This window comes from Carcharodon carcharias, chromosome 33, assembly GCF_017639515.1.
Source record: "Carcharodon carcharias isolate sCarCar2 chromosome 33, sCarCar2.pri, whole genome shotgun sequence".
Taxonomy (NCBI): domain Eukaryota; kingdom Metazoa; phylum Chordata; class Chondrichthyes; order Lamniformes; family Lamnidae; genus Carcharodon; species Carcharodon carcharias.
This window is the reverse complement of record NC_054499.1, coordinates 8,964,125-8,979,107: the sequence shown is the minus strand read 5'-3', so window position 1 is coordinate 8,979,107 and position 14,983 is coordinate 8,964,125. Positions and strand designations below refer to the sequence as shown.

The window sequence follows — 14,983 nt, the reverse complement described above, 5'->3', positions numbered from 1 at the left end:
CCAGTGAAGGGAATATTCACAACAATCTCTCGTGGGGTCTGACGGTTTGGCAAATCACCATTTACAGTTTTGAGCCTCCCCTTGTCAGCTCTGGCCCAGTGCATCCTGCTCTCTCTCCCTCACCTCTTGAGACACGCTTGCAGGTCCGAGCCCCGCTCCAGAAAGTTAAGCACCGAGGGAGTGACACACTGTCTTTGGCGCCATCTTTCGAATGAACTGTCTGCCCTCTCTCAGGTGGATGTAAACAAGGCTGGGTGGGGGGAGGTGGGGGGGGGGCGCGGTTGGGGGTGCGGAGTTCTCTCCGGTGTCCTGGGGCCAATATTTATCCCTCGACGATCTTTTTTTTTTAAAAATCAGACGATCTCGTCGTTAGCACATTGCTGTTTGTTGCGGGAGCTTGCTGTGCGCAAATTGGCTGCCACGATTCCAGCGCTGCAACAGTGGCTACACTTCATTGGCTGTGAAGCGCTTTGGGAGATCCTGAGGTCATGAAAGGCGCTATAGAATTGCAAGACTGTCGTTTCGCCCTTCTGCGTTGACAACTCCATTGATTCCTTCATCGGGTTGGATATAAACTGCAAACAAGGAAGCAGGAAAAGTCAAACCTTACACTTTAATCATGGATCAAGTCTTACCGACAACAACTAAACTCTTGAGCTTAAAGAAATTCGAAACTCTCTTTCTCTCTCTCACTCTCCTGAGGGGCCAACAAGTGTGGGGGATGGGTCCCTCTGCCCTACTTTATAATAGCAAAGTGGCCACACTTTACGTGAGGGTTGAGTCAGCGCTCCCTGGCAGAACGCACGAGGTAGACAGGGTTGAGGCGGCATCATAAGAAAACACAACCTGCCCTGCACCAAGGCCTCTGTAAAATCCATCGTATTTTTGATTTCAGGCTTTGCTGAAAAGAGACACATGCTGTCGAAGCTTTTCATCTTGCACTCATCAGGACAAAAGCAAGAATGCCAAATTTCAAAACTGTCACAACAATTCAAACCGCAGGAGAAAATCACTGTTCCCTTTGAAAGTTGGCATTCTTGCATTTGTCCTGACGAGCGCAAAACATAAAATTTCAGGGACATGACTCTCTTTTCAGCAACATTCAAGTTCTGTGCTCTCAAGCGACAGTTTGTTACTAGACTAGTAACCCAGAGGTCTGGTCTGATGTTCTGGAGATACTAGTTTGAATCCCACCATGGAAATTGTGTGCATTTAAATTTGTGAAACAAACCCAGAATTGAAATACAAGTCTCATTAACGACGATCATTACACTGCCAGATTGGCATTAAAAATCCATCAGGTTCACAAGTGTCCTTCAGGGAAGGAAATCTGCCATCCTTACACAGTCTGACCTACATGTGACTCCAGACCCACAGCAATGTTGTTGACTGTTAACTGCCCTCTGAAATGGCCCTGCAAACTGCTACAGAGAAAGGAGCTACCGCTCAGTTTAACAAAAACAGAAAATGCTGGAAAAACTCAGCAGGTCTAGCAGCATCTGTGGAGAGAGAAACAGAAGTAATGTTTCGTCATAATCCATATGACCCTTCTTCAGAGCTCTGCATTAGGGTTAGGGTTCGAGTCCATATGACCCTTCTTCTGAGCTCTGCATTAGGGTTAGGGTTCGAGTCCATATGACCCTTCTTCAGAGCTCTGCATTAGGGTTAGGGTTCGAGTCCATATGACCCTTCTTCAGAGCTCTGAAACGTTAACTCTGTTTCTCTCTCCACAGACGCTGTCAGACCTGCTGAGTTTTTCCAGCATTTTCTGTTTTTGTTTCAGAGTTCCAGCATTCATGGTATTTTGCTTTTATCTACGGACAAAAGGGACCCTGACTCCTCTATTAAACACCTACCAAAGCTGCTCATCTTGCAATCATCAGGACAGATGCAAGAATGCCAAATTTCAAAGGGAGCAACGATTTATACTGCATGAGAAAAGGGAGCTGATTGGCTGGCAGGTCGCCTCTGAGGTCGAGGACAACGGGGGACAATAGTTCCCTGGTGCATTCTCCATGGCAACCAGAGTATGAGTGTGAGAATGGGTATAAATGCATCCATTCAGGTGTTGAACAATAAACGTTCATCTTTGTTTTTTTCAAACTTACGAGATAACCTAAGATAAAAGCAAAATACTGCAGATGCTGGAAATCCAAAACAAAAACAAAAATACCCAGAAAAACTCAGCAGGTCTGACATCTGCAGAGAGGAACACAATTAATGTTTCGAGTCCATATGACTCTTCAACAGTTCTTTCCTATTTTTCCTTAGTTCTGTTGAAGAGTCATACGGACTCAAAATGTTAACTGTGTTCCTCTCCGCAGATGCTGGTCAGACCTGCTGAGTTTTTCCAGGTATTTTTGTTTTTGTTTATGAGATAACCTGGTTATTTATCTTTCCCTGACAATTAAAGTACTCAAGAGCTAAAAGGTTTGTTTTTAAAAAAAAATGCCATCTCATTCAAGAAACAGAGAGAAAGGGACTATCCCTATCGTCTATCACCCTGTCCATAACACAATCCTGTAACTGCTTCATGGTGATATGTCTGCAACTGTCGTGAGTGGGAGATCTGAAACAGTAGCCTTCAAAATCCTAACTGGGCTCAAGTAAGGCTGTACGATATCCCCCATATTATCCACAAGCTACCTTACAGTGGTTATTCACCTCATCAAAGGTCAACTAGCCTCTGGTGTGGGCACTAAATACCATCTAGGCGAAAAACTCTTTAACCTCATTGGGAAAATATTAGAGTCTATTATAAATGATGTAATAACAGAGCGTTTAGAAATACATAATATAATCAAACAGAGTCAGCATGGCATCATGAAGGGGAAATCATGCTGACAAATTTATTAGAATTCTTTGCGGAGGTAATTAGCAGGATAGATAAAGGGGAACCAGTAGATGTAATATATTTGGATTTCCAAAAGGCGTTTGATAGGGGACCACACAAAAGGCCACTTAATAAGATGAGAGCCCATGGTGTTCGGGGTAGCATATTCGCATGGATAGAGAGTCGGCTAACTAATAGAAGACAGAGAGTTGGGATAAGAGGGGCATTTTCAGGATGGCAACCTTAACTAGTGGAGTGCCACAGGCATCAGTGCTTTTTATCTTAGTGCTTGGGTCTCAATTATTTACAATATATATGAATGACTTAGATGAGGGAAGTTTATGTACTATCGGATGATACAAAAGTAGGTGGGAAGGCAAGTGGTGAGGATGACACCTTGAACATAGTTAACAACCCAGCAGAGGGCTGTAGAGGCTGGGGGTCATTATGTATATTCAAGGCTGAGAGAGACAGATTTTTAATCAGTAAGGGAATCAAGGGTTCTGGGGGAAAGGCAGGAAAGTGAAGTTGAGGATCATCATGATCTCACTAAATGGTGGACAGGCCGAATGACCTACTTCTGCTCCTACATCTTATGGTCTCAACCACCTCTGTACCAAAACTAAACTGACCGCTATAGCCCGCCATGCACTCAAAGATCTGTGGGTTGAGAATGGGTCACATGAAGACCCATAGCAAAAACTTGTGTAGATATCTGGAGGCGATTCAGAAGAGGTTTATTCAGAAGAGGTTCTGAAACCTGGAATGAGTGGGTTGTCTTATGAGGAAAGGTTGGACAGACTGGGCTTGTTTCCACTGGCGTTTAGAAGAGTGAGGGGGGATTTGATTGAAGTTTACAAGATCCTGAACGGCCTTGACAAGGTGGATGTGGAAAGGATGTTTCCTCTTGTGGGTGAGTCCAGGACTGTTAAAATTAGGGGTCGCCCTTTTAGGACAGAGATGAGGAGAAATATTTTTCTCTCAAAGGGCTGTGCGACTTTGGAACTCTCGGCCTCAGAAGGCGGTGGGGGTGGGGTCACTGAATATTTTTAAGGCGGAGGTAGATTCTTGTTAGGCAAGGGAATCGAAGGTTATGCGGGGAGTGAGGTGTAGATGAGGATGTAGAATTTGAAACACAAACAGATCAGCCCTGATCTTATTGAACGGTGGAGCAGGCTTGAGGGGCCGAATTGCCTACTCCTGCTCCTATTTCGTATGTTCGTATTGTTTGCGATCCTGAGTAGATGCCGAATTGAGGGACAGCAGATTATGACGATTCACAGGAAAGAGAGGGAAAAACAGATGCATTAAGATAACAGAGGGAAATCAGTAAACTTTAAGTATGGGATGAGGAACGAGAAGGTCACACACTCACAAGGATCAAAGCTAATAAGATTCATGAACCTATACCTATTTCATATTCCGTGCCTTCATCAGCTTCTGTCGTCTCTCTGGTGGAACCTCCTCCAAACTAATGCCATGGTTACTGGCTCTGATGATGATGGGAGAGGGAAATGAAATCACATTGCTTAAACGTAGAACCAACATATTCTAAAAAGACTACAGAGACACTGGTGAAAGTACAAAAAGAAAGATTTACCAAGGGTGATACCAGAACTGAGAGATTACAACCATCAGGCAGGATTGAACAAACTGGGCTCTCCTCTCTAGAAACAAGATGGCCGAGGGGTGGCCAAGAGGGGTCTTTGAAATGGTGAAAGGGTTTGGTAGGGTTGACATAGAGATGTTTACACTTGCGACCCAGAAGGAAAAAACTGTTCCGACCAGTACTCTTAGTCCCCAGTTTTTACTGGTGTCCCATTTTAAGGTGTACAAGACCAGTTCGGACCAGTACTCTTATTTCCCAGTTTTTATGGGTGTTCCATTATAAGGTATACAAGACCAGTTCGGACCAGTACTCTTATTTCCCAGTTTTTACTGGTGTTCCATTTTAAGGTATACAAGACCAGTTCAGACCAGTACTCTTATTTCCCAGTTTTTACTGGTGTTCCATTTTAAGGTGTACAAGACCAGTTCGGACCAGTACTCTTATTTCCCAGTTTTTACTGGTGTTCCATTATAAGGTGTACAAGACCAGTTTGGACCTGTACTCTTATTTCCCAGTTTTTACTGGTGTTCCATTTTCAGGTGTACAAGACCAGTTCGGACCAGTACTCTTATTTCCCAGTTTTTACTGGTGTTCCATTTTAAGGTGTACAAGACCAGTTCAGACCAGTACTCTTATTTCCCAGTTTTTACTGGTGTTCCATTTTAAGGTATACAAGACCAGTTCAGACCAGTACTCTTATTTCCCAGTTTTTACTGGTGTTCCATTTTAAGGTGTACAAGACCAGTTCAGACCAGTACTCTTATTTCCCAGTTTTTACTGGTGTTCCATTTTAAGGTAAACAAGACCAGTTCGGACCAGTACTCTTATTTCCCAGTTTTTACTGGTGTTCCATTATAAGGTATACAAGACCAGTTCGGACCAGTACTCTTATTTCCCAGTTTTTACTGGTGTTCCATTTTAAGGTGTACAAGACCAGTTCAGACCAGTACTCTTATTTCCCAGTTTTTACTGGTGTTCCATTTTAAGGTGTACAAGACCAGTTCAGACCAGTACTCTTATTTCCCAGTTTTTACTGGTGTTCCATTTTAAGGTGTACAAGACCAGTTCAGACCAGTACTCTTATTTCCCAGTTTTTACTGGTGTTCCATTTTAAGGTATACAAGACCAGTTCAGACCAGTACTCTTATTTCCCAGTTTTTATGGGTGTTCCATTATAAGGTATACATGACCAGTTCGGACCAGTACTCTTATTTCCCAGTTTTCACTGCTTTGTTCTCAGGGCGGATGGGGGGTTGGGGGAAGGTGGGGGGGTGGTTGGGGGAGTGGGCAGGGGAGTCCCCATAGGGGTAATAAATATGAGAGAGTCACGGATAAATCCAAAAGGAATTTCAGCAAAAGTGTCTTCACCCAGAGAGTGGTGAGAAGAGCGACGGGTGACTTGATTGAAGAATATAAGGTCCTGAACGGTTTTGACAAGGTGCACATGGAAAGGATATTTCCTCATGTGGATGAACCCAGAACCAGGGGGCACCGGTTTGAAGTTAGGGGTCACCCTTACGGGACAGAGACGAGGAGAAATCTTTTCTCTCAGAGGGAACTCTCTGCCTCAGGAGGTGGTGGAGGCAGAGTCACTGAATATTTTTTAAGGCGGACTTAGATTGATTCCCTTGCCTAACAAGAATCGAAGGTTTTCGGGGGTAGATGGGAATGTGGAACTCAAAATGCAAACAGATCAGCCCTGATCTTATTGAATGGCGGAGCAGGCTCGAGGGGCTGAATGGCCTCCTTCTGCTCCTATTTTGTATGTTCATGTGAATATGTAGTTCACTACTATAGGGAGTGGTAGAGGTGAATGGTATAGATATATTTAAGGGAAAGCTGGATAAATACACGAGGGAGAAAGGAGTAGATGGATAAGCTGATGGAGGATGGAGTGGTGAAGCAGGGACAGAGCAGCCCGCTCGATTGGCACCCTGTCCACAAACATTCACTCTCTCCACCACCAACGCACAGCAGCAGCAGCATGTGTACCATCTACAAGATGCACTGCAGCAACTCACCAAGGCTCCTTCAACAGCACCTTCCAAACCTACGACCACTACTATCTAGAAGGACAAGGGCAGCAGGACATCACCACCTGGAAGTTCCCCTCCAAGCCACTCACCAACCTGACTTGGAAATATATCGGCCGTTCCTTCACTGTCGCTGGGTCAAAATCCTGGAACTCCCTCCTTAACAGCGCGGCGGGTATACCTACACCACACAGACTGCAGCGGCTCAAGAAGGCAGCAGCTCACCACCACCTTCTCAAGGGGCAACAAGGGATGGGCCAGCCAGCGACACCCACATCCCGTGAATGAATAAATAAACATAAACACCAGCATAAGCTGTTGGGCCGAAGGGTCTGTTTCTCTACTGTATGTTCTATGTATCAGCCACACAGAGGGTCAAAGCTGCCGAGGAGATTGTGAATCTCTGTGGTGTCCAGGTCTGAATTCATAGCACAAATACAGACAGGGAGCCTCAGTAGAATATTACCAAGCTTGATAGAAAGCGATTGAAAGGACAAGGTGAATCGGGAAGTGCCAACACCAGCCTACAGTTTCAGGTCTGCAGAATGCGAGTGTCGACTGTGGCTCAGTAGGTAGCTTTCTCATGCCAAGCCAGAAGGTCAAGGGTTCAAATCCCACTCCAGGGACTTGAGCATAGGCTGACTCTCCCAGGATCAGGGCTGAGGGAGGGCCACTCTGACTGAGGTGCTGAGGCAGGGCCGCTCTGTCCGAGGTGCCGTCTTTTGGGTAAGATGTTATCCGGCAAACGATTCCAAGTCACGGTTTAGCAGAGCAAGGCAGTTCTCCTCAGTGTCCTGGCCGATTCCTGTCTCTCAACCAACATCACGGAGACAAGCAGATGCTCTGATCACTACCACCGGTGGATGAGGTGGAGTTGGTGTCATAGGCCTGTCTCCACTGGGCCTGAGGGGCTGTGGGGGCTACTCCAGCTCCTATGGCTCATGTTTTAACTCTAATTTGGAATCTGCCACTCCACTGTTTCCAGGCTCATAGTGACCAGACAGGAGGAGGCCATTCAGCCCCTCGAGCCTCCACCATCCAACTTGATCATGGCTGGTCTGTATTCCAATTCTATCTACCTCTAAAACACCAGCACAGTCTCCGGATCAGGTGACAATCATTAGAACTGAGATGAGGAGAAATTTCTTCACTCAAAGGGTTGTGAATCTTTGGAATTCTTTACCCCAGAGGGTTTTGGATGATGCACTGTTGAATCCATTGTGGGGATAGGCAGGTTTTTGGTCTCTGAAGGAATTAAGGGATATGGGGAGAGGGCGGGAAAATGAAGTTAAAGCCCAAGGTCGGCCATGATTGTATCGAACAGCGGAGCAGGCTCGATGGGCCGAGTGGTCTTACTCCTCCTCCTATTTCTTGTGTTCTTGCCTACCTCCATATCCCTCAATCCCCTTACCCAACCAAAATCTACCAATCTCAATCTTGAAAGCTCCTAACTGTCTCCCAGGTTTTTTTTATTGGCAGGGGGTGGGGGGAAGGCGGAGGAGGGTGAGAGGGAGTTCCAGATTTCCACTCCCCCTCGCGTGAAGGAGCTCCCTGACATCACCCCGGAACGGCCTCGCTCTCATTTTAAAGGTCTACCCCCATGTTTTGAGGCCATCCCCCCTCCGTCCCGGCTCCTGCCAGCCAGAGTTTCTCTCTAGCAACCTCTATCAAATCCATCGATCATCTGAAACATCTTGATTAGACGAAGCCTCGATTCCTACAGTGTGAACACGTTGGCCATTGCGATCGAGGGGACACACGTACCCAGGTAAGAGGTCTGGTGGAGTTGGTAATGGCTTTATGAAGCCCTCTCTTCCTACTAGCCAAAAGGTATCCTCGATGCCTTTACCCTTAAGGAAACAAGCATGGTTAACGTTAAACATAAGGGTATTCCACATATTTCATTCAATCATTTTCTTCAACACAAATCGCTGAAGCATCACGTGATCAGTCATTGTACAACTCCCTTCCCCCACTTCATTCACATATATCCTTGACCAGTATACACAGAAAGAGGCCATCGAGTCTGCACTGGCTCTTTCAAAGAGCAATCTAGTTAGACCCACTCTCCCGCTCTTTCCCCATAGCCCAGCTATTCCTTCTCCTTCAAGTTTTATTTTTTATCCAATTCCCTTTTGAAAGCCCTGATTGAACCTGCCCCCACCACACTCTCGGGCAGTGCATCCCCGATCCTAACCATGCGTTGCGTGAAAAGGATTTCTCCTCAGGTCGCCTCGCTTCCTTCGGGAAATCACCTTAAACTAGTGTCCTCTGGTTGTTGAACCTTCAGCCCTTGGGAACAGCTGCCCTTTGTTTACTCTATCTAAACGCTTTGTGATTCCGAACACTTCTGAAACTTCGTAGAAGTCTTACGATAGCTTACCTATTTGCCCATTTAGCTACGTAATTGCAATATTTCACAGCATCGCCCTTTTCTAAGAGGTGGTCCCCACAGGTCCTGGGGGTAGGGATTGCTCTCAGGATAAAGAGTGTGAGAAGAGTTTGTGGAGTTTGTGGAGTCACCTGTTATACACACCACTTCCTATTCAGTCCCACTTACTTCAGTAGAAATTAATATCGGGAGTGTGGTATCATGGGAAGCTAAAGCAATTACTCCTGTTTTACAGCCCTGATCAAGTCCACTCTCATCCCCATGTGTATTCCAAAGTGAGCTTTGCAAGGCTAGGGGTGCAGTTTTACTTTGATAAAGGTGAATAAATCTGCATCTCCAATTAAGTGGGATCCCAGTACTCAGTAGATCTCCTCAGGGCTCACCTTAGCCTCCTCTGCTGTAAGGAGAACAACCCCAGCTTCTCCAGTCTCTCCACATACCTGTAATGCTTCATCTCTGGGGATCATTATAGTAAATCTCTTCTGCACCCTCTCCGAAGCCTTTGCATGATTCCTAACGTGTGACACCCAGAATTAAATGTATTATTCTAACTGGGACTGAACTAACGTTTTATACAGGTTTCGCTTCCCTTCTCTGCTCTCAAAAGCCCAGGGCCACATATGCTTTATTAACCCTATCCTGCCCACCTTCAACGATTTATTCACAGACACCCTCAATCTGTGATTCTATCAGCGCTTGTACCTTCAATTCAGTCTTTCCTCTCAGGTCTATTTTGTAGCCCATGTTGAGGCTCTTCAGAATGCTGACTGTGCTTTCATTCAAGTGGATTCTATAGGCTGCAAGCAGAGATATTATCAATTATATTTTTTTAAAACTGGACAATTAATTAGAGCGTAGCAAATAGCTGAGATGGAGTCAGAGGTCAGAATCTACTTAAGGGACTCGGGGGACTTTATACATAGAATAACAGATACCAGGAGTGAGTTACGGGCTGGAATCTGATCGAGGGGCTCGGGTGGTTTGTATGTAGAATAACAGATACCAGGAGTGAGTTACAGGCTGGAATCTGATCGAGGGTTTTGGGTGGTTTGTATATAGAATAACAGATACCCGGGAGTGAGTTACAGGCTGGAATCTAATCGAGGGGCTCGGGTGGTTTGTATATAGAATAACAGATACCAGGAGTGAGTTACAGGCTGGAATCTGATCGAAGGGTTCGGGTGGTTTGTATATAGAATAACAGATACCAGGAGTGAGTTACAGACTGGAATCTAATCGAGGGGCTCAGGATGTTTATACATAGAATAACAGATACCAGGAATGAGTTACAGACTGGAATCTAATCGAGGGGCTCGGGATGTTTATATATCCAATAACAGATACCTGAGAGTGAGTTACAGACTGGAATTTAATCGAGAGGTTTGGGTGGTTTATTTATAGAATAACAGTTATCCAGGAGTGAGTTACAGGCTGGAATCTAATGGAGAGGCTCAGGATGATTTATATATAGAGTAACAGATACCTAGGAGTGGGTTACAGACTGGAATCTAATCGAACTGGTTGGGTGGTTTATGTATAGAATAACAAATACCCAGGAGTGGGTTACAGGTTTGCCAGGTCATTATTATGTCGCTATTTGTGGGAGCTTGCTGTGTACAAATTGGCTGCCACATTTCCCCTATTACATTGGCCATAGAACGCATGGGGACATCCCAAGGTTAGTTGTTTGGGAGGCATTGGTTACGGGATGGGTCCTCTGTCACGCACATGGCTGTCCAAAGCAGTTCTGATTGGCTGTCACACTGTCAGCCAATAAACCTTCTCTTTATTGAGCTCACAACTCACGCAAACCAGTGGACTCCATACGTGAAGCGGTGTTGACTGTGTCTCCGAAGAGGCAGTACCTCGGCATGGTCAGTCCTACCACACCTGCCACACACGGACCTGGAGATGGAAACAGGCGTGTAAACAAGATTTTAATAGTCCCACTGTTCCTTCACCATCTTAACCATGAGCTGCAATTAAAACTTCTTCCTCGCTCAATGAGAGAAGTGGAACGGTCAACCTCCAGCATCCAAACGTAAATGCTGCACTAACAACATCTTGCATTTATATAGCACCTCCAATGTGGTGAAACGTCACAAGTGGCCTCACAGGAGCGCTTATCAAGCAACATTCGACACAGAGCCACATAAGGAGATGTTACAGCAGCTAACCAAATACTTTGTCAAAGTTGTAGCTCTTAAAAGAGGCTTGCATTTATATAGTGCTTTTCATGTTTATGGGACGTCCCAAAGCACAGAACTTGAAAGGGGAGGCATGTTGTCGAAGCTTCTTTTCTTACACTCATCAGGACAAATGCAAGAATGCCAAATTTCAAACGATCACAAGAGGAGAAAAGGGCGCTGATTGGTTGGCAAGTCGACTCTGATTGGCCTAGACGTTGCCATAGAGAAAGCAATGCTGAACAATCCTGACTGCACTATTAGCTACACCAACTGCCAATTTAAGATAATTGGCCAAGTTCATAACATGGGTCATTTGCACTTGCTAGAAGCAACATACATTCACACACAGTGACTCGTTCTCTGCAAACAAAAGGAATTTGTTCAAGCCTTACATCTTTTTTGAATTATCTGGGAGCCTGGGGAGCCGATAGGCCCCATTGTTCTCCAAGGCAATGCCCCTTAGCCAGAGTCAACTCGCCAACCAATTACATCCTTTTCTCCTTGTTGTGATTGTTTGAAATTTGGCATTCTTGCATTTGTCCTGATGAGTATAAGACAAAAAGCTTCAGTAACATGTCTCTCTTTTACAGCTAATGAAGTGCTTTTGAAGTGTAGTCACTGTTGTGATATCAGAGACGCAGCAGCTAACTTGTCCACATTATAATAGTTAAACTCTGGAATTCTTTCCCTAAACCTCTCTGTCTTGCTTCCCCCTTTTATGCCTTGGCTAAGTTAGTAGCACACTTGCCTCCCAGTCAAGAGGTTGTGCGTTTACATCCAATTCCAGAAACTTGAGTGCAAACATCCAGGCTGACACTCCCAGTGCAGTGCTGAGTGAGTGCTGCATTGTTGGAGATACAGTCTTTTAGATGAGGCATTAAACCAAGGACTCATTTGCCCTCTCAGATGAACATGAAAGATCCCCTGGCCACTGCTTTGAAGAAGAGCAGGGGGGAGGGCTTCCCTAATGTCCTGTGAATATTTATCCCTCAAGCAACATCACAAAAACAGATTATCTGCTCATTATCACATTGCCGCTTGTGGAAGCTTACTGTGCACCAATTAGACACTGCACTTCCTATGTTTCAACAGCTGCTACACTTCAAAAGAAAAAGGGCTTTATCAGCCATGAAGTGACTCGGGACATCCTGAGGTTGTGAATGGCACTTTAGGAATGCAAGTCCTTCTTTCTTTTTCATTCCACGACACTGTCTCGCTCCAGACCTTTGTCCAAAATTTCCCTTCCAGCACAGAATCATAAGAATTAAGAACAGGAGTAGGCCATTGAGCCCCTCGATGCTGCTCCGCCATTCAATAAGATCATGGCTGATCTCACTGTGGCTTTCACCCCACTTTCCTGTCTGCCCCCTATAACCCTCGACTCCCTTGCAGATCGAAAATCTGTCCAACTCAGCCTTGAATCTATTCAGTGACCCAGCCTCCACTGCTCTCTGGGGAAGAGAGTTCTTAAGACTAACAACCCACTGAGAGAAGAAATTCCTCCTCATCTCCATCTTAAATGGGGAGACCCCTTATTTTGGAACTGTGCCCCCTGGTTCTCGATTCCTTTACCAGGCGAAACATTCTTTTAGAATCTACCGTCAGGCCCCCTCAGAATCTTATGTCTCGGTAAGATCTCCTCTCATTCTTCTAAACTCCATTGGATACAGGCCCAACCTGCTCAACCTTTCCTCATAAGACAAACCCCCTCAGCCCAGGAATCGGCCAGGTGAACCTTCTCTGAACTTTCCCCAACGCAAGTAAATCCCTCCTCAAATGAGGAGGCCAAAACTGTGCACAGTGCTCCAGGTGCGATCTCACCAACTCCCTGCACAGTTACAGCAAGACTTCCCTACTTTCATACTGCATCCTCCTTTGCAATAAAGGCCAGCGCTCCATTCCCCTTCCTAAATACTTGCTGCACCTGCTTTCAAGCTTCTTGAGATTCCTGTGCCAGGGCACCCACGTCCCCCCTGTACCACAATGTTACCCTGAAGGCCGCTGAGACCTACCTGAGTGCAGTCCGATTCGGATCCGCACTGGGACGTCGGGCATGTGCCTCATTTTGAACGTTCCGATGCTGCTGAGGATGTCCAGGGACATGTTGGAGATTTCCGCTGCGTGCCGGGTCTCATTCCGGGTTGGGAGGCCGGAAGCCACCATGTAAGCGTCTCCGATTGTTTCCACCTAGAAGCACGGAAGCCGAGAGTGATACAGCACAGGAGGAGGAGGAGGAGGAGGAGGAGGAGGATGAGGAGGAGCAGGAGGAGGAGGAGGAGGAGGAGGAGGAGCAGGAGGAGGAGGAGGAGGAGGAGCAGGAGGAGGAGGAGGATGAGGAGGAGCAGGAGGAGCAGGAGGAGGAGGAGGAGGAGGAGGAGGAGCAGGAGGAGGAGGAGGAGGAGCAGGAGGAGGCCATCGTGCCTCTTTGGCAGGGTTATCCAGTTAACCCCGCTCCCCCTTGTTCTGACAAACCAAAGCTTCGTTTCAAATATTTATCAACTCCGTTTGGAAAGTTCCTATCGAACATGCTTCCACTGCCCTTTCAGGCAGCGTATTCCAGATCACAGCAACTCACTTCGTAAAAAGGCAACTCTTCATCTCCCCCTCTGGTTCTGTTGCCAATTCTCTTACCTGTGTGTCCCCCTGGTTACCGACCCTCCTGCCGGTGGAAACAGCTTCTCCTCATTTACTCTATCGAAATCCTTCCTGATTTTAATTACATTTTTTGATTACATTTCCCCCTTAACCTTCTCTGCTCTCAGGAGAGCAACTCCAGCTCCTCCTGTCTCTCCACATTAACCGTCGTCCCTTTGCCCCTGGTAGCAGTGGGAACTTACATCAATCTGTCAACCAAAGGTGTCAGTCTTTTGTCTCACTGCATAGAGTGAACAGCAAAGGGAGCTTCTGGTGTGAGAAAATTAGTGATCTCTATCTACAATTCCTTCCCTAATCATAATGAGCTGAATTCACTTTACACTCCAGCCAATTACTGTTCATCCCTGGGACATAGCGGTAGGAGCACTATGAAGGCCACTCGTTCCTTGGATAATCCTTTTTTTTCCATTCCGTTATGCGTTCATGGGATGTGAGCGTCGCTGGCAAGGCCAGCACTTATCACCCATCGCTAACTGCCCTTGATCCGAAAGGCTTGCCAGTTAAATGCCAACCACATTGCTGTGGGTCTGGAGTCAGATGCATGCCAGACCAGGTAAGGACAGCAGATTTCCATCCCTGAGGGCATTAGTGTGACGACAATCCAACAGTTTCATGATCAACGTTAACGACACTAGCATTTTGTTCCCGATTTATTAATTATTTGGATTTTAATTCCACCAGCTGCTTGCTGGAATTTGAATCCTTGCCGCCAAAGCATTAGCCCAGGCCTCTGGGTTACCAGTCCAGTAGCGCTACCACAATGCTACAGGAGTTTAAATGTGGGTAGAGGAGAAAAGGGGATGGAGGGGTACATAAACACAAATCACCTCTTTACCCAGAGAGTAGTGACAATGTGGAACCGGCTACCACGAGAAGTGATTGAGGCAAATAGCATGGATTCCTTCAAGGGGAAGCTGGGTAAACACACGGGGGGTGGGGGGGAGAATTTTTAGCTCATCGGGAGGGCACCTGACCCGACCGAGCGTAAACTGACACGCGGGGGCAAGCGTCACCGACATCATGGCACACTGGCACAACATTTCGGTCGCTGGGCGCGCTCCGGAGTTGGCAGTTCACCCGCCTGACTACTAAAAAGCCGATTAGGGCCATTAAAAAGGTCATCGAAATAAATTTTTCACTGCCCCCCCCCCACCCTCTTGGAGGGCAAGCAGGCGAAAAGGCCAAGCAGCCTTTGCAATTCTTTTGTTTTTAGGAAACCTCATCCACGGGCAGGATGAGGTTTCCGACAGCAAATAAAAATAATATAAAAAT

General features: G+C 46.2%; 1 protein-coding gene across 1 annotated transcript in view; it reads right to left on the bottom strand.

Moving 5' to 3' along the window:
• Positions 1-453: 453 nt before the first annotated feature.
• The window catches only part of LOC121272235 (retinal guanylyl cyclase 2-like), a 70,179-nt gene continuing 55,649 nt past the window's right edge, over positions 454-14,983 (bottom strand). Inside the window, exons 17-22 of the mRNA XM_041178762.1 lie at positions 13,069-13,243; positions 10,674-10,772; positions 9,570-9,664; positions 8,240-8,325; positions 4,244-4,325; positions 454-575 (exon numbers count right to left, since the gene is read on the bottom strand). Of these exons, the coding sequence (XP_041034696.1) occupies positions 4,244-4,325; positions 8,240-8,325; positions 9,570-9,664; positions 10,674-10,772; positions 13,069-13,243 (537 nt within the window). The 3' untranslated portion in view covers positions 454-575. The remainder of the gene's footprint in view (positions 576-4,243; positions 4,326-8,239; positions 8,326-9,569; positions 9,665-10,673; positions 10,773-13,068; positions 13,244-14,983) is intronic.